This window comes from Castor canadensis, chromosome 3 (assembly GCF_047511655.1).
Source record: "Castor canadensis chromosome 3, mCasCan1.hap1v2, whole genome shotgun sequence".
NCBI classification, from domain to species: Eukaryota; Metazoa; Chordata; class Mammalia; order Rodentia; family Castoridae; genus Castor; species Castor canadensis.
In genome coordinates, this window is record NC_133388.1 from 5,809,791 (window position 1) to 5,834,278 (window position 24,488).

A 24,488-nucleotide genomic window follows, 5' to 3' on the forward strand; every position below is an offset into this window, starting at 1 on the left:
ATGGTCAGATAAAGACGGCAGGCCTGGGTTGTCCATACCTTCACAGTCCAAAGAAAGGTTGGTTCTTAATTAGGAGATAAACTTTGAGCCCTTGGAATGTCTGAGACTCCCTCCCTTGTGGGTGGCAAGTGGACAGCAGCTATCCATGGCAGTCCTGAGGATCTGGCTGTGAGGCCTTTCTCTGCTGGTTTTTGATTCACCAGGGCACAGGGCCTGGAATCAGTGCCCCAGTTGGAGTCAGCTCCCTAGGAAGATAAAGTGAGACTTGAAGGCAAAGTAGGGGGCAGGCAAAGTAGGAGTAGATGGGTGAATAGAAGAATGGATGGATGGATAGAGGAGTTGTGGGTAGAAAGGTGGATGATGTCCCACTCTGTGCTGTTAAAACAAAATACCTGAGACTGGATAATTTACAAAACACAGGAATTTGTTTCCTCACAGTTCTGGAGGCTGGAAGTCCGGTGTCAAAGAGCTAGCATCTCCTGACGGCCTTCTTGCTGTGGCCAGCCATGGTGGGAGACAGGAGGGCAAGAGAAGGCCATGGAGTGGGAGGATAAAAGGGGGCTGAGCTTATCCTTTTGTAAGGAACTGACTCCTTTGATAAGAATATTAAAAGATTCATGGTGGCAGAGCCCTCGTAGCTTGATCACCTCTCATTATGGCCCTCCCTATATGGTTGCACTGGAGCCTAAGTGTGTCATGCATGGTTTAGGGGAGGCATATTTGAATCACAGCAGATGGATAGAGGGTGGATAGAAGGGTGAGTGGGTAGACAGAGGGATGGGTGGACAGATGGAGAGGGATAAGAAAGCAAGCATTGTAAAGTGATAACTATGGAATGATTGGTGAGAGTAATCCTCTTGGCATTGCTGTACGTGTAGCCAAGTGCTGTAACCCGGAAGCACACCCTACTGAATAACCCATGAGCTAAAGAAAAGATTGTGACAGAGATTTGAAGTACCAAAAGCTACAGCAAAAGCAGAGCTTCTAAAGAAATAGCTGCCAGCACTTGTGTTGAGAAGGCATCCTCAGAATTTGTGTCTGTTTTAGGAAGTTAGGGGCTGACAGGGAGAGGGACAGCAAGGCATGAGGGACTATGAGGTTATGGAAACAGTTTGCATCTCAGTGTGCTGGTGGTTATGCAAAAGGGTGCCTTATCCCGCGTCAGAACCCTGCACCTACAGGGCTGAGGGCTGAGGGCTGAGGGCTGAGGGCTGAGGTTTAAAAAAAAATCAAGTGACGAAGAAAGAGAGCAGAATCAGGGTAAATCCCAAGAAAGCTGAAAAACAAGGATAAAATGGAGGGAAAGTCAATACATAGACAAGAAGGATGATACAGTGGAGATCAAGGCTGTAAGTGCAGATTCAAATGATAGTCAGAAGCCACAGACTGGCAGAAAATATTCCTAAATGGTCGATCAGATAAAAGGCTGGTATTCAGAATATAGAAAGAATTCTCAGAACTCAACAATAAAGAAACAATCCAGTTTAAGAACAGGCTAAAGATCTGAAGAAACCAGCACCAAGGAAGATATACAGGCAGCAGATAACATGAAAAGATGGTCAGTATTGCTTATCGTTAGGCGACTGCAAGTTAAAACCACAATGCAATACCATTGTACACCCGCCAGAATGGCTAAACCACAATTAAGGGGATAAAATGACAATACCACGTGCTAATAAAGATAGGGGACAAAAAGAGCACTTACCGCTGGTGAGAATGCAAAATGGTCAGTGACTGCGAAAAGGCGTTTGGCTGTTTTTCCCCATGACCACTCAGAGATTCCACTGACCTGAATCTTCACAGTAGCTTAATTATCATCCAAAACGGGGCTGGTTGCTGTGGTTCACACCTGTATTCCAGCCACGCAGGAAGCAAAGATTGAGAGGATCGAGGTTCCAGAACTGTCTGGGCAAAAAGTTAGTGAGAATTCATCTCAATCCATAAACTAGGCATGGTGGTGTGCTCCTGTCAGCTCAGTTATGTGTGAGACTGAAATGAGAGGATCTCAGTCCAGGCCAGCCCCAGCAAACCACCAGACCCTATTTGAAGAATAACTAAGGCAAAAAGGCCTTGGGGGCATGGCTCAAGTGACAGAGTGCCTGCTTAGCAAGTGTAAGGCCCTGAGTTCAAATCCCAGTACCATAAAAAAATCCACTAAAAACTGGAAACTGAGCAGGTGTTCTCCAACTGGTGAGTAGACAAAGACCTGTGGTCCACCCCTGGAATGGAATACTATTCAGCATTAAAAAGGAATGAATCAATTCCTACCTAGGGACAGATTGCAAGTACAGTTTTCTTTATGAAAGAAAGCAGTTTCAACAGGTTGCTATCTGTACAGTTTCATACTGTACAAACTCTAGAAAAGGCAAACCTAGAACGATCACAGGCTGATGAAATGGACAGATGAACAAAAAAATGAGTGACCAGAAGAAATAAAAAGTTTCAACAGTCCTATAGTTATCAAATAGGTTGAATAAGCTCAAAGTCTTTCTGGGCAGACATTTGGGACTGGAAGGGTCAGTGCTGCACGTGAGGTCTTAGAGGACCTCCAAGATGACAACCCCGAGCATCTGAGCTTCAGAGCCAGAGGAGGGCGGGCTGTGCTGTGCTCTCGGAGATTGTGGGCTTGACCAGAAAGCAGCCCAGCTGGCAACCAGGGCAGCAGCTGGGAGGAGCCCTCACACCTTCACAGCTGAGCACCTACCCACCTTGTCCTGAAGGGGCCAAACCCAGACAAATAAGGCTACTTGTTTTGAGTCACACAGTGAGTGCTACCCTGAGCACTGCTCACATGCCTGATTTGCTTGCTTCCGTGTGTGTGTGTGTGTGTGTGTGTGTGTGCATGCATGTGTGTGCAACCCAAAGATGAGGGATTCTTGATCTCATGGGCAGGTAAGGAAGCCCCTGGGGTGCTGGGAGCAAGGGTGGAAGGTGTGACTTCGGAGCCTCCAGCCCTATGACTTGCCCTCCTCCCCGGAAGGAGGCCTCACCAGCAAAGAGTGACTGTCTGTAGGTGAAGGGCAGGAAGTGGAGGCAACTGGCCTGATCCATTTTCTCCCAGGTGGGAGGCAGCGGTCTCTGGTTGCCCTGGAGTGGCTGTGCAGTCCTGTCCCTGTTGTAGAGCTTGCCTCATGCACAGCCGTGTGTGCTCACACAGGTGGCCCCTCTGCAAGGCTCCTGCCTCCCCAGGCTTCAGCAGCAGCCTGCACACAGCCTCAGGAGCCTCTATCCAGGGCTTGCTCATGTGAGGGGCCTCCTCCTTGCACTGGGATGGGGGGGTCCCCTGTAGGACCGAGACACCCCCCACACTTGAGAAGCTGCCATAGGCAGGACACTGCCAGTCCGTCTGCCCTAGTCCTCTCCTACTGGTAGCAGGTGAAAGACCCCCAGAACAGCAGCCTGGGGGCTCTGCCCTAGGTTGGTCCCAAGGCAGCTGGAGCCCTGACAGCCTGTGAGAGAAGCCAGATTGTTTCTAGTGAGTGCACTGGGCTTGACGTCACGAGTGTCTTTTCATGTGGGCTGCTGACTCCCCACTGGCCAAGGTCTGGGAGGTGTCATGGGTGTCGTGCTAGAGGGAAGGGGACAAGCCACAACACAGCATCTTGGCTTCCTTGTGTCTTGTAGTTCCCCCACCCAAGTCACTTCTGCTTTTTACTGATGTGGCAAAGGACAGGGGAGGGGACATAGTCCCGGACCCCACTGGGACAGCCCCTCTGTGTGCTCTGGAGGCCCAAGGCCCACCGCTGCCCTGACCTCAGCTGCAGCTTAGAGGTCACTGCTTTGGGGCATCCCCAGGCATGGCATGGGTGGGGGCAGGTTGATAATGGGGTGACCCTCCTAGTCATCAGCTTCCTCACCTGGGGCAAAACAATGATGTTTCTAAAATGGTTCTACTCAAAACCTTGGCCTGGCTCCCCACAGGCTGTCAGGGCTTCATCCCCAAGACTAGAGCTACTTAGGGTCGATACTTGTATGTGGTGGTGGGAAGGCCATCTTGTGTGAGGCTAGACATGTGGCAGCATCGTTGCGTCTCCACCCACTAGTGCTGCCGGGCACCCTTCCCTCCACTGGGTCTCCAGAGATGCTGAATGTCTCCTTGGCAGTGGGGTGGAGGGAGATGACCCCACCTTGGGCACAGCCTGGGGTGAGGGGGAAGGTGGCTGGACCAGCTGGGGAAGGCCTGGCTTCTCACGTCTCTGGTGGGAAGAATCTAATTTTTAATTTCCATCTGCCACCAGCCTTCCAACACTGGCTACAATCCAGATGAGAACACACAGGCACAGGAAAGATGACACCAAACTTTGCAGGGTCGCTGAGTGTGACTTCCTTGCTGCCGAAGGCTCTCTCTCTCTCTCTCTCTCTCTCTGTGCTTATCTTGCAGTGGCTGGGGATGGGATCCTGCACGGAGGACAGAGTGGTCCTGCACCAGCTTGCACTTCTGCATTTCGCTGCAGGCTCCCAGCTGATTCACTGGGGAGGCCCCTCGGGAAGCAAATAGTTCTGCTGTCCCTGCCCCTTTGCCCTGAGGTCTGGGGTAGCCCTTGTCTTTGGGGCTCCTCCTGTTTCAAGGATGAAAACGAATATGTCCTGGAAGTTGCTGAGAGTGGATGCACAGGGCCCAAGAGTCCCACTGGGAGGCTGTAGGGCTGGAGTAGGGAGGCCCAGGAGGTGTTCTCAGGAGATCCCTGGCTGACAGGGCCAGGGGAGCCCAGAACCAGTGGAGAGGCAGGGTTCCCTTCCTGGGGGGTGGGGGAACATGTGCCCTGCTTGGCCTGTCACTCAACAGATGATGCATTAAACATGCCATTCCTCTTTTGCAGCCCTGGGGGCCAATCCCAGAGAGGCAGCTGTGCCTCTCTCCTTCCTGTGTCCCGGGAGCAGGTTCTGGACAGAGCCTCAGCCAGGGGCACTGCTAAGTGCCACAGGGACTGTCCAGAGGGGTGTACCTGCTGCTGCTCCCTCTATCAGGGAGGAGCAAGGGCAGCCAGGGAAGGCCAAGGGATAGTGCTAACAAGACATGTAGGGGCAGGGAGACGTGCCCTGGCGTGGGAGCTCTAGCTCTGAAGGAACCTTAGGTTTGTCAGACCCTCCCTGGCTGCCTCTGGTCCTCTCCAGGACCCACTATTCAATAGAGCTGTGGGCCTTGGGGTACAATTGTCCTCAGTCCCCAGTTCTTAGGGACACCAAACCAACCAGACAGTGACTGACCCCAGCACAAAGCAGACAGGGCAGGAGAAATACCATAGTGGGCTCAGGAGAAGTGTAGATGTGGGGTCCCCTCAGGAGAAGTGACCAGAAGATATCTGTGAGGTGGAAAGAACCAGAGGTCGAGCATGAGGGGAAGATGGAGGAAGGAAGGGCAGGGCTGTGGCTTGGGGTGGGGCCCACTTCCATCTAAGAACCCAGCTGTACTTGAAGGACCTTGGCACCTCAACCTCCTTGCCACTCTTGGACACTCCTTGGCATGGTTGGTCCATGGTGGGCCCTGGTCCTAACTGGGAAGGGTTTCCTGGGATATTTCCAAAATTGGAAAAGGATCATCCAAGGTTCTACACACTGAAGAGAGTGGTTGATCAAGATACTGCTCCTCCCTGGCTCCCTCTGTGCCTAGCCTTGGGGTAACCTTACTCCTCTCAGCCCTTCCCCAGTCCCTCTGGCTTCTTCCCTTGGATGTGGGCAGCAGGGTATATGTGACACTGTGGCTTGGCAGCAGCCACACCAACCTTGGGGTGGGGGTAATTCTGGGCCATCTCAAAGGAGAGGGATTGTAGCACCTCTTTTTCCTTCCTGGCACCTGGAACACAGATGTGAAGGTCCGAACTCAAGTAGCTGTCATGCTGTGAGGTAAAGCTCATGGGTGCCTGGTGGCCTTGGAAGCTGCCAGGCCAGGCCGGAGGAAGAAAGGTTCTGTGGCTGAAGTATGGCCGTGGGGTTTCTGGGTTAGGGCAGCCTGTCCTGGGCCTAACTGGGACACACTGTAGACTGTAGCTTCTTTGAAACCACAACTGGAGACTCACAATTGGGGTGTGCCCCGGTCAAAGGAAGGTGGGCCAGTAACACGGACTTTCAGAATCAGCAAGTTCCTGGATTGACACTTCTCGAAAGCCCCGTTTCTTCCCCGGCCTCTTCTGTGTAAGGCAACTGTCTTCAAAACTTCCCTGGTGAGGCTGGGGACCTCTTTCCCTCTTCTGTGTGAGAAGGCTGTTCTCATGGCAGCCCCGGCCTTCCCCTCCACACCCCCATTTGACATCATTAAGGCCCAGAAATAGAAAGGCAAGGGCAGATGACTCCTCCAAAGAACAACGATGAGGCCAAGAGGAAGAGTCAGAAAAGACTGAGAAGACTCGTTTCCCAGGGGACATTACTATCTCAGCTAATGGGGTCAGGTGCCACACAAACACACCCAGCGGGGGACTCAGTGTTTGCAAACTTGCCATGCTGACAAACTTAAGGACACAAAATACACAGTCATTAACACAGAAGTAGAACGGGCAGCTCTTCAAATTTGGGACAATTTGAGTATCATCAAGAATAATGACTGACAGAAACACATTGAGAATGGAAGATCCATGAGTCCTGCGCTCCCTGTTCACCAATGGCCAAGAGGTAGAAGCAGCCCAAGTGTCTATCCATGGATGTTGGATAAGTGACACGTGGCTCAGCCTTAAAAATGGAGGACATTCTGACACAGGCTGCGACATGGGGTGAACCCTGAAAACACTGAGTGAAATAAACCAGTCACAAAAGGACGTGTATGATACTACTTAAAACAAAGTCCCTAGATGAGTCAGCTTTTATGGAGACAGAAAGTAGAATGGTGGTGGGCATGGCTGGGGAAAGGGACCTGGGGAGTTAGTGTTTGTTGGGTGCAGTTTCAGCTGACCCATGCCTGCTGGGCCAAGGTGATGCTGGGCCTGAGCTGCAGAATAACTGCAATCTATCCATAGCCCTCCTGCTATGGGTACTGCCTTGTCTGGGGACAACACAGAAGCAGGTGTGATGCCAGCTCAGACAGAGCGGCCTGGCTGTGCTGTCCCTGGCCCCTGGCTTCTGTTCCTTTGCTCCTGGCTCCACTCCTGAGAGCCCTTGCAGGGAGTAGCACCAGAGCAAAGACAAGTAGGTTTGGGGCCATTTCCTGCCATCCTTGCCCTTCATGAGCAGTGGGTGGGACCCACTGTCAGGAAAGTGATAGAACCATTGTCACCAACATGAGGTAACACCCCAGCCCATGGCCAACCCGTGCTCTTGTGGTTAGGGGAGTTTCAGACTGAACGTACTTTTGGACCCCACTACTTCCTGAAAGCTCTCAGCTGGGGCTACAGAGGTCTGTGTGCTGCTGCCATAGGACAGACAGCCTGGGTAAGTCACTGGGCTCTAAGAAGTGGGGAGTGGGCTGGGGGGCTGGCCCAGCAACAGGTGGTGGCTGACAACAAAGGTACTTTGCTGGCACAGTGGTGAGCCATCTCCCAAGAGAGCTCGGGGGCACACTGCCCACCAGCAAGGGGCCGGAGGGCTTGGGGATGGATGATGACATAAACCACATCTTTAGCTTCCATCTCACCCATAGCTGCTGGAGCAGATGGCCAGCCAGGAAACTGGACTTCCTCTCACAGCTCTCCTGGCCCAGTGAGCCCTCGAGAATGCCCTGGGGTGGCAAGGTTGGTAGGCTGAGGGATTCCTCCCTCCAGGGACTGCCCAGGCTGAGAGGCAGGACATGGGGAGGGACAGGTAAAACAGGCTTCTTAGGCTTGGCTTCCAGGGCACTGAGGGCTCCATAGATTCTGCTGGGTTTGTGAACAGAATTGGGCATACCCATGGGATGCCCAGGCTGACCGCTGAGGAATGGGGAGCAGGGCTCAGCAGTTGTTTCTGTCCAGGTCATGATATTTTAGGGAGTTGATTAGGTTGGGGTAGAAGGGCAGAGACACCTCAGGAGAAGATGGGACACAGGAATGAATGGCTGACAGACATGGGTGTTAACCTGTCAACAATCATACTGAAAATGCACATCAGAGTACAGTCAACATAGGGTACCCACAGGCCTCCATGGTGGCCACATTTGAGGAAACCCCTCGCATGTTCAGAATGCATAGAGCTTGATGCTGTACCGCAATGCTTGATTCATTTTTCCCAAAGCACACCCAACCTCTACTTGAAACATGTTACCTTTCAACAAATCTCATATTTTTGCTTTATCACTTAAACTAAGCACATTAACTTTTACCTTGCTTTTTGGACACCATTTGCATTTGGGGAGACATATTTTTGCAAAATTAAGGGCAAGGAAACACTCAGCAGATCACGTAATGATTTAAACACAACTGCGAACAACATGGGACTGACTGAGAGCTGCTCCGAAAACCTGAGCTGTGGAATGTGTGTGTGGAAATTTAAAATTTTTGGTTTTGAAATTTCTTTTGATTTTTACCTATTTTTTGACCGTGTATGAGAAAATCTTCAAATAAGGTGGCCTTACTGTACACATTTTTTAGACCTCTGAAATTGGGAAGAGTGGAAAAGCTGCGCCCCCTGTGTGGAAAGCAGGGCACCCCACCACATGATGACTTGTGATTGGTGTTGACAACTTGACAGCTTCCGCCCAAAATGCATCCCAAATGTGAGGACAGAAATGAAGTCAGGGATGTGGCAGTGAAAGATGGGAAATAACTGGATATGCCCAGCAGTGGAGCAATGTGGGAAGATGTGATGGTAAATCCATGGGACAAAGAGAGGCCCTGGCTGGAAGCCCCCCATTGTGACAAGGGATATGGGGATTTGTCTTCTACACTTTTCTGTTAGTGTGAGAAGCTCCATAATCAAAAGGTGAAAAATCTATTTCAAGAGAGGCAGGGCACAGGGCTCTAGGATCAGTGGGTGAGGGAGGAGGCTTGTTGACCCTGCTGTCTGTGTATACCTCAGGCAGTGTGGGATACTTCTCCACCTGGAAAGTGGTCTGCTTAAGGGGCAAAGCAGTTGCAGGGAGGACATGCCAAGGGCAGTAGAGAGGCAGCTGGTGCCATGGAAGGAAAAAAGGAGAAGTCCAGAGGACCGGGGAGTGGATAGGATACAAGGAGGAAGGTGTGGTTTGAAGACAGGCTGGACAGAGTGTGAGTGTGGGGGCTGGGAGATGAGGGGAAGTGGAGGCATAGGCAAGGAGTCACGGGCATATGGAAAGGGATGGCAGGCTGACCTGGCCCACTCCCCTGCCACACCCTGTGGACTTGTGGCTAAAGTCATCCAAGCGACATCCAGGGCTATCATGTCCAGTCACACTGCACTGTGTCCAGCTGGGCAGTGATGGGGGCTCAGCCTGTGGCAGTTCTCTCAGAGCAGAGACCAAAGAAGGAAACCCCAAGTCCAGCCCCAGGGCGTCATAAGCACGAAGAGCATGGTGGGCCTGTGGATGCCCTGGGCCTGGTGAAACTGATGGTCCTTGTGAACACCTTGGGAATAGAGTGCCACTCCCTATAAAGTTCTCAGAAGGCTGGGGGCTGCTGAGTGGGTCTGAGAATCTGTGCCAGGCTCCCTTTCTCCAGGGGTCAGCCACTTCCACCTACTCCACAGGGGAGATGAAACCCAAGAGATGGGCTGGGATGTCAAGACTGACAGGGAGCAGCCAGGTCTGGCAGCATCTGCTTCTCAAAAGTGGAATGACACAGGGTCCTCTCTCCTGGCTCTTACTTTCCACTTAAATGCCTATCCCAGGGGTCCAGAGAAGGCCTGACCCAGCTGCGCCCCTCCCCAGGAACAGCCTGTGGCTCAGAGGATGGGGCCACTATGCCCTGTGCCCCTTCTTGTGTAAGAAACAGCCCAACTGCTGCCAGCACCTGTGAACTATCTGGGTTAAGAACCCCCTGAAGTCGGGCATCAAGAAGGCCCTGAGTGTCCTGGACAGGGTCACCTCAGAGGGTGGATACAACTCATAATGGAAGCAGGAAGTGCCGGTACAAAGCCCTGTCTAGGACAGGCTCTGAGGAGCAAAGAGCCAGTGGTTGGAGTGGAGGGCCAGGAACAGATAGCATGGCTGGTGGGGTGTGGCGGTGCTGGACACTGCCCATGGTGAGGAACCTGGCCACAGTGCTGAGGAGGTGAGTATCCTGGTGGGCCAAGATAGAGCCTCTCTAGGTGCTCCAGTACAGGACTGTCCTGCCTGGGCCGTGGTTCACTTTGATGTAGCCAGGTAGACTGTCAATACCCTAAGGTCAAGGACAGGGCCCCAGATGTGGCCCTTGCCCAGCCAGGCTTTGTCTTCAGAGTGCAGGCAGAGGCAGGGTTTCCTAGAAGGCCCTTACTCTGCTGGGCTGCTCTCCTACAGCTGGGACAGCAGCCACAAATGCCAGCCTCACCTTGGGAGGAAAGCATGGTTCAGATTTTCCATTGGGTTCTTGCTTCCTCCAGCGTCTGCTAAGGTGGCCTATAAACTAGCTCCTGTCTGCTCCCGGGGCTACTGATGCCTTGGAGATGAATGGAATTTGCAGTCCCTGCAGGGGACAGATGCGTCCTCTCAGGTTTTGCTTTGCTGGCTTTCCAAAACTCTCTGTTCAGTTCAGGCAAGATGGGTAAATGTCTCGTGAGCCCTTCCTGGGCCTCTTGGCACTCTGAAGTGTGGGGCATCAGGCTGTGGATCCAGAGTCACACGCTTATTCTCAAAGCCACAAGACTGATGGTCCTGCTTGGTGTTACTCAGAATCTGAAAGAAAGGGCAGTTCGCAGTGCTTGGCAAAGAGGAGAGAGAGCAGGCCCTCCTAAAACACAGGGTGGCATGGGGAAGGAAGTGGGGTATCCATCCCTCATGCCGTGAGGCTCAGGCTGGGCCGACCACAGGCAGACACGGGCTCTCTGTCCATCCCTCCACTGGGGTGATCTAGCCCATTTGATTCCTTCACTGCTGATGAAGGAATCCTCATTATCTGGGGATTCCTTCATTGGCAATCCTTAACGGGGCTTTCCCTGGAGTCCCCTGGTTTGGATAGTGGCCAGAGAGCCCTATATCTCTCCCTAGCTAGGCCTTGGACCTGGGCACAGCAGCCAGGGCGGAACCCTTCACACAGTGCCCACGGTGGGGCAGACTATGAGTTCAGAACAAAAGGCCTTAAAGACTCCTAGAAGTGACCCCACCTCACTGCACAGGGGCTGGCCTGAGACCCAGCCGGGCAGACACTCGTCAGGGCAGGGGCAGGACAGGGAGATCTGCCAAGGGGACATTCCATTGGAATGACTTTTCTTGTTTTTTTCTTGCCAAAGTATCTCACTTATTAATGTGTATTGTGGTGTTGCTTTAAAATTCTTCACAAGTCAGTGAGCTTCCTGTAATTTCAGGTAAACATCTTGGCTTCCTGTTGTTTCCAGCTTTAGAAATGAGAAAAGAAGGCAGGGAGCCGATGACTGGTAGCCTCACATAGCAAGGGACCTGGAGAGGTGTGGACGTCTATGGGCTCTGCTTCACGTGGGAATGACTTCCCAAGAAATCCGGTGGCTGCTCCAGGAGGACCCCATGAGGGTGTCCAGCTGACTGAGGGCAGCAGCTAGTGGCTGGGTGGGGGTCAGGCTTCCATAACCTCTGAGGATGGCTTTGGAACTCTTGCTTCTTCCCAGACCCTTTTTGACTGGTCAGCATGGACTTTGTCTGGGGATCCCCATTATGGAAGGAGGCAGAGAGGCAGGCCAGCTGGATGCTACTGTTCCATCTGCCTGTGCTCTGTGAGCTGAGGGTGTTGTCCTTGGGGTCCCTTTCACATTGGGTGACCTACTTTAATACAGGCTTCTGAGTCACACATGTGTTGTATCTTGGGTCATTATTTCACAAGGAAGAAGTTCCTAGAAGGGATTTGAATAATTTAAAATTTAAGCACACTTAAGATTTTTGGAAATACTGCAAAACTGTGCCCCAAAGCCTTGTTCTGACTGATACTCCTGTCAATACAGTGCAAGGCTCCCCCTTCCTCACTCTCCACGACACTGAGTGCTAAAGTTCTTTACTTCTTTTATTTATTTATTGTGTGTGTGTGTGTGTGTGTGTGTGTGTGTGTATACCAGGGATCAAACCCAGGACCTCAAGCATGCTAGGCAAACACTCTACCACTAAGCTACATCCCAGCCTGAAGTTCTTTAATTTTGCCAAGATGCTAGGCAGGAAAAGAGACTACCTTCCTTATGCTGGTATTTGCGTTTCTTTGACTACAAGTGGAGTTGATTATTTCTTGGATTTTTAAGAGCTATTTTTATCTAATTTGTGAAAGTTTGTTGGCTTTCCTTCCCATCTCCCAGTTTTACTAAGGTATAGCTGATAAATAAAAATCACATCTATTTATAATGTGCAGTGTGAATTTTTCTTTTTCTTTTTTGGCTACACTGGTGTTTGAACTCAGGGCCTCACACATGCTAGACAGGCGCTCTTCCACTTGAGCCACAGCTCCAGCCCTAAGGGTAATGTTTTCATGCTGGTTAGCTTTGATAGTTCCCTTTTAGGTTGCCTTTTGTTGATTTGTGGAAGTTATTTATATATTGAGGATCTGCTATTGTATCCCACAGGATGAATTCATGAGTTGGCATGCCATAAATGCTCTCTAGTCATTTTGTTGAATGAATTAATTTATATGACTTAATCTTATTTTTCTAAAGTAATTCAACCTGCTCTATCTCCAGGTCATTTTAAACTGTCAGAGTAAAACCTCTCCACTCTGAGACTGGAACCTGCAAATATGCCAGGTGAGAGAGACTCCTATGACTTTAAATAGTTAAGAGGGTTCACAAGACTTTTTCTGTGATGTACTTTGTCTTATAACTTAGAAATTAACACGAAAAAACAGATTTTCAAAGTAAAAACTAACTCAGAGACTAAATATTGAGGTCTCCATTAAGAAATTGGGAAGTGCCCACTTCATAATTCTCTTGACAAATGCTGGGAAAAGGCAAGATGGGAGTGAGTTGGTGTTCTGGGTGTCCAATTCCTGTGCGAGAGACCAAGACTGAGCGAGCCATGAGCTGCCCACATGTCATTTAAGAACCCTGTGAGCACTGCAGGGCTGGGCAAGGAGCTGGCACTGAGCTTCCTCCTCAGCTTTCCCTACTGCCTTTCTTCTGGGGCTCTTCTGTCCCCACCCCAGAAGCTCCTCCACCTAGGTCACCTTTCAGCAAGGTCACCTGCTGGGGGAGAGAGGTGGGATGAGGACCATGCGCGTCCCTGGATGGTGCTCAGCAACAGGACACGGTGTACAAAAGCAAAGGCCCAGGGGCTTGTGTGAGACTGAGCAGATGGCACGGGATAGAGCCACACCAAGACCCTGCATGGGGACAGTGTGGAGTGGAGTAGAGGAGGTGGGAGGTGAGGAAGGCTCCTCTGTGGGGGACATGGGCTGGGAGGTCACCTGGACCACCGCTGGCTTTACCTGGGCCTCCACCTGGGTTAAGGATTCATGCATTTGTGAGGCATGACAGTGAGGGGCGGCACTGGGATGCAGACAGGACAGCAGCCAGAGAGGGCAGCTGAGCTATTTTTATCTCATCCAGGATGTATGCAGAGTGCACATGCCCGGCAGAATGCATATGGTAGGAAAAGAGCTGTCCAGGTGGGGAACAAACAGCCCCTGGGTGCTGGGATCAAACCTAGGGCTATCACTGAGTGACATTCCAAGTCCTTGGTTTAGAGACAAGGTCTTACTATGTAGTTCAGGCTGGCCTTGAACTTGAGATCCTCCTGCCTCTGCCTCTAGAGTGCTGGGGTTATAGATGTATAATATCTGAGTCTTGTGCCAAGGACTGAGACTGGGGTCAGAGGCAGTGCAACACTCCCCAGACCTCAACCTCTCCGTCTAGACAGATGACAGCACATCCCAGAGTGGGCAGGACGGTGGGCGAGGGGATCCACCTGGTAAGAGGCAGGGCCGTTAAAAAGACAGAAAGTACACAACACATGCTGCCGAGGATCTAGAGAAACCAGAACCTTGTGCATCGCTGGTGGGAATGCAAAGGGAGACGCCTCTGTGAAAAAGTCCCCAGTTCCTCAAAGAGGTGAGTGTAGAATTGCTATATGATCCAGCAATTCCACTTCTGCATAGCTACTCTGAGTCACTAGCCCACATTAGCACACCCGGCTCACAGCAGCACTGCTCACGATGGCCAAAAGGTGGCAGCAGCTCCAATGCCTGGGGACGATTGCATAAGCAAAATGTGGTAGACGGTGCACTGTGGGAAATTATGCTTCAGTGGAATGTCACCGTAAAATATTATTCTGCTTTAAAAGGGGAAGAAGTTCTGACAAGCCTATGACATGGATGGACCTTGAGGACGCTGTGCTCAGTAAAATAAGCCTGGCACAAAAAGACAAATGCTGGATGACCTCCTCCTGGGAGATCAGATCCATGGATATAGAGTCGCTGGGGGCTGGGGAGGAGGTGGAGAGTGACTATTTAATGGGGACAGAGTTTTGGTTTTGCAAGATGAGAAAGTTCTGGAGAGGGATGGTGGTGTGGTCTCACTGAACACTAGAGAACAGTTTAGATGGAACATTTTATGTTATATGTATTTTTTAAAAGAGAAAAAGGGGAGTCACATGAGGAGCATGGCGGGCATCAGGCCCCATGCTCCAGGGCAGGCCACCTAGCTCCTCCACGAGGGCCCCCAGCTGAGAAACAGAGAAGCCCTCCCTGCTGACAATCTAACGTTCTGTTTTGCCAGAGGTGCCCTGCCTGCCAGTGGCCAGATGGATAATTTGGACATAAGCAGCTGAGATCTCAGGGAGCCATGGACAGCTGGCCAGTGCAGGAGGGAGGTCCAGGGACAGACATAAGCCTGGGCCAGCAGACAGTGCCCTTGAGACCCCAGGCCTGTGCTAGGGCATGGGTAGAGAATTTCCAGCCACATGCCTACTGCTGTCAAGAAGGCAGGTGAGGGGTGGGGGCCTTGAAGGGTCACAGCAGCTGAGGGCCTGGGGACTGGTGTCTATCTCAGCTGGCCCCACTGACATTCTTGAGCCGGGCAGGTGGATCTAAGCAGGGTCTTCCGTGACAAGTGGGCACTAGAGTATGAAGGAGCCCTTGGCTCTCCAGGTTGCAGACATGAAAGGACACCGAGTGGCACCTGCAGCTCCACTGAGCACACCCACCCAGAAGCCCACCTCTGGTGCTAGCTGCACAGGTCGCAGCTACAACCACCCAGCAGCCCTGGGCCAGATGCCTGCCAAGCTCTGGCTTCCTGCTGAGCTTGGTAGGACAGGAGACCCAGGGATGGGGTTGGGCAGTGCTACAAAGATGTCTCATGGGTCCCCTTGCCAAAGACCCCACTTGCATGTCCTCTTCACCTCCCATTTTTTGACATTGTACAGTGGTGACTGTGCTGTGCCCGAGTCACAGTGAGGATCAGCCTAGGATAGCCACAGACCTAAGGCTGATTCATACTGTGAAGTGACATTTTGTTGTTTCTTTTCTAATTGACCATGGACAGCAGGTGAGCCTCAGGACACTCATGAGGGTTGAATGTGGATACCTGCATACAGGATCCCAAGGAGTGGCCCTGCAGTGAGGGGTGACAAGATCCCAACCCAGAGCACATCTGAGGGCTCCCACCATGGGGATTGCCTGTACTTGGGTGGGGGCCCTGGAGCACAAGCCCATGCCCTCTTTGGAGACCTCATCTTCCATTTGGGGAACACCGCCCCCCCAATAGCACCATACAGATTGGAGAAGGATCTAGATGGAGGTTCTAGAAGCAAAAAATACAATCACTGAATTGCAAAACTCAACAGTGAGTTTAAGAAAACAGATTAGACACAGATAAAAGAGGATTCAGAAACTGAAGTCAGATATGTGTAGGAGGAAGGGCAAGGGGGTGCTTGAGAACAAGGCACGATGTGAAGCCCAGGATAAGAAGAGGTCACAGGAATCACACATGTCCCTGAAGCCCCACTGGAGGCAGAATGCAGACTGTCTGGATCAGATGACCACATAAATCCTCAATTTGGGCCCAAAGGCGTGACAGTTAAGACAACAGGTCCCCAGCAGCTTACAAGTCAGAATTCTGGGGATGCGGCTATGAATGTGCCAAAGGTAAAGCGGACCCTCTGTTCTGTGGAAAGAGTGAATAGAGGACATTTCAGACGAACAAAAGCTAGGAAAAGCCTTACCAGCAGGCTCTCATGAGCAGAATTTCTAGGGCTAGAACTGGAGCTCAGGGGTGGGGTGTTGCCTAGCAGGTGGTGAGGCCCTGGGTCTGGTCCCTGCACTGCAAAACAAACAAACAAAAAAAATTATCATAACATCCTGTGTTAGACAGCTTTATCCTGTGTTAGACAGATTTATTTTGGCTCATGGTTTCAGAGGTTTCAGTCCCTGGTTGGTTGGCTCCGTTGGTTTTAGGTCTGTAGCAAGGCTGAGTGTGTGGCAAGGAGACTGCTATGTCAGAGAAAGGGAAAGGAAGGGGGTGGGGCAAGGACAAAAAACCCTGCAAGGGTCTGATCTACTTCCTCCAACTAGGCCCCACCTCCCAAAGTCTCCACCACCCCTCAATAGCACCACCAGCTGGAGATCAAACCTTCTTCGGGGGACATTCCAGATCCAGACTTTAACACATATAGAAAATGAAAACCAGAATTACCAAAGGAATGTCTGTGTCTCTCCCCAAATGCATATGTTGAAATCCTCATCCCCAGAAGGATGGCATGAGGAAGTGGGCCCTTGGTGATGATGGGATTAGAGAGAAAAAAGTCTCCAGAACCCTGCCTCATTTACTCCATCCACCATGAGGATGTGGAGAGGAGGCAAACCAGGAAACAGACCTCATGTGACTCCAGATCTGCCGGGTGCTTTGTTCTCAGTGTGCAGCCTCCAGAACTGTGAGAGGTGTTCCTGTGGTTCAGGAGCTGCCAGGCTGTGCAAACCTGTTACAGCAGCCTGCATGGGTGAGACAGCTGCAGAGAAAAATGATCTCAGAAGAAAAAGAGCAAGGAGAGAGGAAAAAGGCTGGGGCAGGCTGTGGGAAATTATAACACCATCTAACCTGTGGGTGAGAACAAAACACCACATGTGAGTGCACAGAAATGCTCTGGAGGCCATCACTGAGAATGGTCGCACTGCCTGCCCCTTGGGGCTTCTCTCCTTGGCTTGTAGACACCTCTTCTCTGTGTGCATCTTTGTGTCTGGTTTCAGATTTCCCCTTTGTAAAGGACACACCAGCCATATGGTATTAGATGTCACCCTAATCTCATTCTTTGTGTGTGTGTGTGTGTGTGTGTGTGTGTGGCATGGGTTTGAACTCAGGGTCTCACATTTCCTAAGCAGAGCTCTACCACTTGAGCATGGGCCCAGCCATTTTTGCTTTGGTTATTTTTTGTCTTTACATTCTTTTAATTTTTTTTTTTGGTGGTACTGGGTTTGAACTCAGGGCCTCACACTCATGCTTGCTAGGCAGTGCTCTTACAGCTTGAACCATTCCACCAGTTGTTGCTTTGGTTATTTTTTCAGATAGGGTCTCACACTTTTGCCTGAGCTGGCCTAGAATCATGATCCTCCTACTTCTGCTTCTCAAATAATTGGGATTACAGGTGCGAGCCAACACACCCAGCTTTTAAAAAAAATTTTTTTTGATGTAGGTTCATCTGATTCTCTTTTTTAATAAATTAATTAAATTAATATATTTTTGTGTTGCTGGGGATGGAATCCAGAAACACTTGCATGCTGGGCAAGTGTTTTACCACTGAGCTACTTTCTCAGCCCCTAATGGCCTCATCCTAATGTGCTCATGTCAGAAAAGACCCCATTTCCCAATAAAGTCTATCTGAAGCATGGAAGGGTAGGATCTCAACATTTCTTTTTTGGGGAGTACTCAATGTAGTTGACAATGGAAAGTAAAAAGGCTATAAAAAGTAATGGAAAAGCATGTAAAAGAAAATAAAATAAGATGGAGGAAATAAATGAAAACGGATCAGTCCACCCATTATGACTCTAAATGAACTGGATACGATAGTGGAAAGGTAGCGTATTAGATTTTTTTTAAATCCAGCTGTAAGCATTTTATATGTGTCACATCTAAAACAGACTGGTTCAGTAACTCAGTGGTATAGTGCATGCTTAGCACTATTGGAAGCTGTGTCCAGAGAGACTGAGCCCTGCTTCTGGTATGAGGAAGTTAGACCTGTGTCCAAAATGGATGCCAAGGAAACGCAAGAGTTTTGCTACACGGTTTGCAAACCTGGGTTCCCCTGGAGGCTCTAGGGGAGGATCCATTCCTGTTTTTGCCAGCTTTTAGAGCTGCTGCATCCCTTGACTGTGGTCCTCTGATCTTTCTTTCTTCCTCTCCCACATTTAAGGATCCTATGATACACTGGGCACACTGGATAATACTAATTAACAATCCTATATCTATCAGTGGCCTTGATTCCCCTCTGCCCCCTTACCTAGCACATCCATAAGTTCACAGGATTAGGATGCAGACATCTTTGAGGGGAGGTAATTATTCTGACTACCGCAGAGATAAAGAGCATTGTGACATAACACTAAGAGGGTTAGTAAGCCAGGAAAACAGTACCATTTCTAATTACTAGGCAACAACTAACAATATAATAAAATATATAAAACAAACCTTGAGAAAACTACAAGACTTGGACAAATCCATCTTTGCAACGGGGGCTATAAATCATCTTTGTGTAATTGATAGCTCAAGCAGGCAAAGAAGTGGATGAGACAGGGGCCATGCTGGGGGCAGGGACTGGGAAAGTGGGAATGGAAGCATGGAAGTTTCTGGAAGAGGGTAGCATTAGCCCTCACTGTAGACACTGTTGAGAATGTGCTTAGAAGGGAATTCACTCAGTCATTAGAAAACAGACATTATTTTCAAACACACAAGCAATGTTTTTATTTTATTTTATTTTATTATTCATACGTGCATACAAGGCTTGGGTCATTTCTCCCCCCTACAAGCAATGTTTTGACAACTGACCTCAACAAGTTGCAAAATCTCAAAGTTGCCCACACTTCATTCTTGCTCATTCCAGTGAGTTGGACATTCCGATGTAAGGATCACTTTGAAATTTTACCTGGGGCTGGGATGTAGCTTGGTGGTACAGCGCTTGCCTACCATGCGCGATGCCCTGGGTTCGATCCCAGCACCAAAAAAGAAAAGACAAAAAAAAAATTATCTGGAGCGGGGTGCCAGTGCTCATAACTGTAATCCTAGCTATTTGGGAGGCTGAGATTGGGAGGATCATGGTTCAAGGCCAGTTTGGGCAAATAGTTTGTGAGACCCATCTCCAAAATTACCAGAGCAAAATGGATTAGAGTTGTGGCTCAAGCACTAGAGTGCCCGCTTTGCAAATGCAAAGTCCCAAGTTCAAACCCCAGCTTTACAAAAAAAAAAAAAATCACCCAGAGATTTTCTTTTTTGAACACCTGATGTGTGTAGTCTGAGTCACATAAATCTTTTTCTTTCTTGGTACTTTCCAAGGACTCCCACCATCATTCTGTCTCATAGGAAACGCCACTCCAGTGACCACCCCTGTCCCTCAGACGGCCCCGGGCCTCTCCTCTGAGAGCTGCAATGCGTCCTTTGAGGACAGCAGAGTGATCCTGGTGGTGGTGTACAGCGTGGTGTGCACACTGGGCTTGCCAGCTAACTGCCTGACTGCATGGCTGACGCTGCTGCAGGCACTGCAGGGCAATGTGCTGTCCGTCTACCTGTTCTGCCTTTCACTCTGTGAGCTGCTGTACATCAGCACCCTGCCACTCTGGATCATCTACGTCCAGAACCAGCACTGCTGGACCTTGGGTGAGCGGGCCTGCAAGGTGACTGCCTACATCTTCTTCTGTAACATCTACATCAGCATCCTTTTCCTGTGCTGCATCTCCTGTGACCGCTTCATGGCAGTGGTCTATGCGCTGGAGAGCCGAGGCCACCGCCACCAGAAGACAGCTGTCTTCATTTCTGTGTGCATCTTTATTCTGGTTGGGCTTGTTTACTACCCGGTGTTTGACATGGACGTAATGAGCGGCACCTGCTTTGAGCCCCAGCGGATGGACAACAGGATTGCCGCTTATCACTACACACGGTTTACCATTGGTTTTGCCGTTCCCCTCAGCATCATCACGTTCACCAACCACCGAATCTTCAGGAGCATCGAGCTAAGCGTGGGCCTGACAGCCACCCAGAAGTCTAAGGTGAAGCACTCAGCCATTGCAGTTGTCATCATCTTCCTGGTCTGCTTTGCTCCCTACCACGTGGTGCTCCTCATCAGAGCCTCTGCTTTCTTCTTCTACGGTGGAGACAAGGATGCCCTGTGTGCCTTTGAAAGGAGAGTGTACACAGTCTCTGCGGTATTTCTGTGCCTGTGCACAGTCAACAGCGTGGCTGACCCCATCATCTACGTGCTGGCCACTGACCATTCCCGGCAAGAAGTGTCCAGAATCCACAAGGGGTGGAAAAAGTGGTCCCTAAAGACAGAAGTCACCAAGCTCACACATTCAAAGGACTCAGAGGAGATACACTCACCCACGGCACATGCAAATGATTACACATTTCCCAGGCCCATCCATCCACCAGGGTCAAAGCCAGCCACCCCAGGGAGGCTGATTGAGGAGTCCTGCTGAGCAGACTTGTACTTCAGGGGAGGATACCAGGCATGGGGAGCCTGAGGTCAGCAATGTTGCCAGCTCCCCCATCCACTGAACCCACTGGCCAAAGAATCCATGGCCCTGGCTATGGACACCCTCTATAAGACACACTACTGAGTTCTTGTTCCTGGAGCCATTCCCTCTGTGAGCCTCTGCCCATAGGGTATCTTGGATGCCTAGGACCTCCCATATGGCAAGTAGCAGTGTGCCCAGGGTAACAGTGATGCTCCCAGGCTGCCGGCAGCCCAGACAGCATGTGGCAGTCAGGAGAGCTCTTCATTTGCAGCCCGTTCTGGCTGGTTCCCTCATCCATTAGCCAACAGCAGGCTGTTGGCAGAGCGCTGGATGATGACTTAATTTTCTGTGCTTTTCTGCAGCCCTAGCCTCATGACTGTTGGCAATGCATCTGGGACTTCTCATACTTCTGCCTCAGAGTCGACATGATCCACATTGAGGACCTGGCACTGTGGCACAACCCAGAAGTAACAAGGGGGTGGGAGCCCAACCCTGAGGACCTTCGTCTGGAGCTGGCTCTGTGCTGAGCAGACACCTCTGCTGGGGAGCCACGAGGTGGAGTAGCTGGGTGCTCTGGCTCCCAGCAAGCCCATGTATCCTCCATAGGGAGTTCCAAACATTCATACTGGGGACACCAGTGAGATGCTGGTGGGCACCCCAGTAAGAGTTGACAGTGGTGGAAGAGGCCAGGGTAGGCTTGGAATTCCTCTGCTTCTTCATTGCAGGGGAAGTGTGAGGGCAGATCAGGAGAAGGCAGACGACTCTGCTCTTCAGTCCTGCAACCTCTCACCTATGTTGGAGCAGAGAAGGAAATCTTATGGTCTAGAGTCAGGTCCTGGCTCTGTCCTGGTGCACCTCATTGGGTCACATTGATGTATCCCTTTTCTTATTGGGAAAACAGAGCCAATGACGCCTACCTCAGCGGGTCACCATTGGGGCTAACCCTTCTCCCTTCCTGATACCCCTGGCTCAGGTGCCTCACACAGCTCACAGCCCAGTGGCTGGAGATACTGTGTTGAGCAGATCAGAGGCCCCCCGCCGCTCCCCAAGCACCTGTTTGCTTCCACGGAGCTGTGCAGGGCTATTGTGCTAAATCGTTTTGTATGGCAGCTGTCAGATTGCATTCTCCACTGTGAGAGGCGTGGGGAAAAATACATGTAGAATGAAAACACAAAAACACAGATTGATCCGTCTTCTTTCGAAAAGAAACAGTGCAATTTTACCTTTACAGGTAAGCATATTTCCTTTGTCTCTCAGGAGGTCAAGACTGGGAGGGGAGGGTGAGTCCTCTGGTCTCACAGGGATAGCCTCAAGGTCTTACAGCCCAGGGCACAGTGAGACCAGGAAGATGCTAGGGCCATACCCGTGCACCAAGTCTAGAGGTGGGAATGAGGGTGCAGGGGCCTGACCTCCTAGAACACTTGCCTGCCCTAGCCCTCGATCCTCCTCCATGAGTCTTCTAAGGTCCCAGGGTGGAGCCCTCAGGTGGCCCTCCCTGACACCCCCACTGTCAGGTCTGCCTTGGCTTCTCTCCCTCCAGCAGCTGCAGGGCTCTTATGTGTCCCTGTGCCAACACTGTGTCCAGCACCCCAGGAAAATGAGTCTTACTGGATTCCTAAGTTTGGACCACATGCTCTGGCTTGGACTGTCTCCCATAGGGATGCTTGGCTGACTGGGAGGCCCCTTTAGCCCATGAGCAGCCCCTTCCCTAGAGGCCTTCTCCCCATCACAAACACAAGGACCAGAAAAACACACAATGAGCAGAGACTAAATAAAGGGAACTCCAACAACATCTATTTCACTTCAAACAAAATGTGAAGCACCTATTCTTTTGAATGAATGAAAAAGACTAAAGAAAAATTTCTAGAAAGAGTATCCGCTAGTGTGAGACACAAGATAGGAACCAGACAGAGTGAGGGTAAGATCTATGGCCGGCAAGTACCAGAGTGACCATTCCTCTGGGCTCTACTCTACTGCTCCTCCAACCTCAGGCTTTCGCCTGAGGGGGGGAGGGGTGTAGGAACTGGGAATCCCTTGGGTCCAGCCTTGGAGTCACTCCCTCCCTGACCCACAGGACACCTGTCCACTTGGCAAGCTTTCAGGTCTGTCTTCTGTCCTCACACAGGATGGTCTCAAGATAATTGGTTCCTGTACATGCATGCTACATAAAACCACTGACCGGAAGCCCCCCAGCCCTGAGAAAAGGGTTTTCCCAGTGATCTATGGTCATGTCTTCAGCTGGACCTGGAATCTCCCACTTAGATGAATTTTTTTAAAATTCCACTTTTTCATATTTTGCTCCCATGGAATGACAAACAGACTTTTTCTCTGTGTGCTGCTCTGGATCACAGTCTTATCCCTAGGAGTGAAGGGAGAGTGGGGCTCAGGACTTGAGGCTACCCAAGGACACCTGGCTAACATGAGGACTGCAAAGACTTGCTGATATCACAGGGAGGCAAAAAAAAAAAAAAAAAAAACCACTGGGCAGGGAGGCCAGAGACAAAGACCATGATAGGGCCAGGAGGGTGACCTGGAGAGGCCTCCTCCTTCTTGTGGGGGTCTCAGAGTGTGCCTGAGGGTGATGACATGGGCCACATGAAATTAGAAAATGGATACTCAATCCTGGCAGACATGGATGGTCACTGCTGGGCACTAGAGCCCTGTTCAGATCAACTGGCTTGGGCTTCCATAGCCTGGAGACACATCCATGGTCCCTGCAGGAACGGCAGTGCTCACCTAAGGGGAAGCAGCCATCAGAACCTTCCTATAAGCTAGGTCTACACAGGTGCCAGAGTCATGCTGCTGGTCCTCCCCTTGAGTCCAGCACCCTCCAGGGCAGTAGAAGGAGGACACAGGCCAGATCCCTATAGACAGGGGGCTGTGGAAGAGGTGGTAGACAAGAGCTGGCCAACAAGCAAGGGCCTGCCTCAGCTTCCTGGACTTTTCCCAGTTAGTGACTGTCACAAGAGGATTTTGTCATCACTGACCACAAACCTTTCACATTTCCATCTGACTTATGGAAACTTCTCAGGTTAGTATAGGTGTTAACCAGAGCTTAGAGCAGGCCAGACCCTCACTTGCTTCCTCCCTCCCTCCAGCCCCCATTCACCTTCCACTCACCCACTCATTGACTCATTTACTCCCTCTCTTCCTCATTCATTCACTCACCCATTCATTGACCCCTTCTCTCTGCTCTCTCCCTCCTCCCTCTTGTTCTCCCTCTCTTGTCCATTCTCTCCAAAAAGTGTCCCCTCCAGTGCCCAGTAGAGACAGAAGCAATCCCTGGTGAATTTTACCCTGCCATCCTGGGAAGAAGAAGGGGAGCCCCCACAGCCCTTTGTGGCTATCCCACTACCTTGAGCACTGCCCCATAACTTCCCAGGCTCTTCCCACAGATGCCTCCTTAGACCAGGTTGCTAGGGAAGGAGACACCCTTGGTATCTGTCACTGCCGTGTCCTCAGCTACCAGGCAGGGTCCTCGCTGCTGTTTCCTGAGTAGCAATGTGTGTAGAACAGGAACTTGAGACACAATGAGTTTAAAAAGCTTTCCAAAGGGAACAGATCTAAGAGGGAACACAGGGAATACTGGTACCTTCTCCTCAGCCTGTCTGACAACCTTATAAAGATTCCACACGGACTCTTATTTGTGGTTCAGACAAAGGCTTATATTTTATGTCAAGGGACAAATGGAGTTGTAGGTCAATGGCACAGCTTGATCTTAGTATGTACAAGGGCCTGGGATTAATCCTCATCAACCCTCATAATCTGACTGTACACCTTCTCCCACATGAGTGCGTGCTTCAGCAGTGCCCACATGAGGCCCACCAGCTCCTCTGGTATATTCAGCAAGCATGAAATGTTTAAAAGTGATTGGCC

General features: G+C 50.7%; 1 protein-coding gene across 2 annotated transcripts; it reads left to right on the forward strand.

Annotated features, from left to right (window-relative positions):
• The first annotated feature begins 7,285 nt into the window (after positions 1–7,285).
• Positions 7,286–23,410, forward strand: Gpr132 (G protein-coupled receptor 132). 2 transcript variants are annotated; one of them, XM_020172018.2, is made up of 3 exons: positions 7,286–7,359; positions 12,646–12,708; positions 19,435–23,410. In XM_020172018.2, the coding sequence occupies exons 2-3, from the start codon at positions 12,702–12,704 to the stop codon at positions 20,571–20,573; spliced, it is 1,146 nt and encodes a 381-aa protein (XP_020027607.1). In that variant the 5' UTR covers positions 7,286–7,359; positions 12,646–12,701; the 3' UTR covers positions 20,574–23,410. The 2 variants fall into 2 exon arrangements, with proteins under 2 accessions (XP_020027607.1, XP_020027610.1); XM_020172021.2 differs by having other exon boundaries at positions 7,298–7,359; positions 19,462–23,410.
• The last annotated feature ends 1,078 nt before the right edge of the window (positions 23,411–24,488 follow it).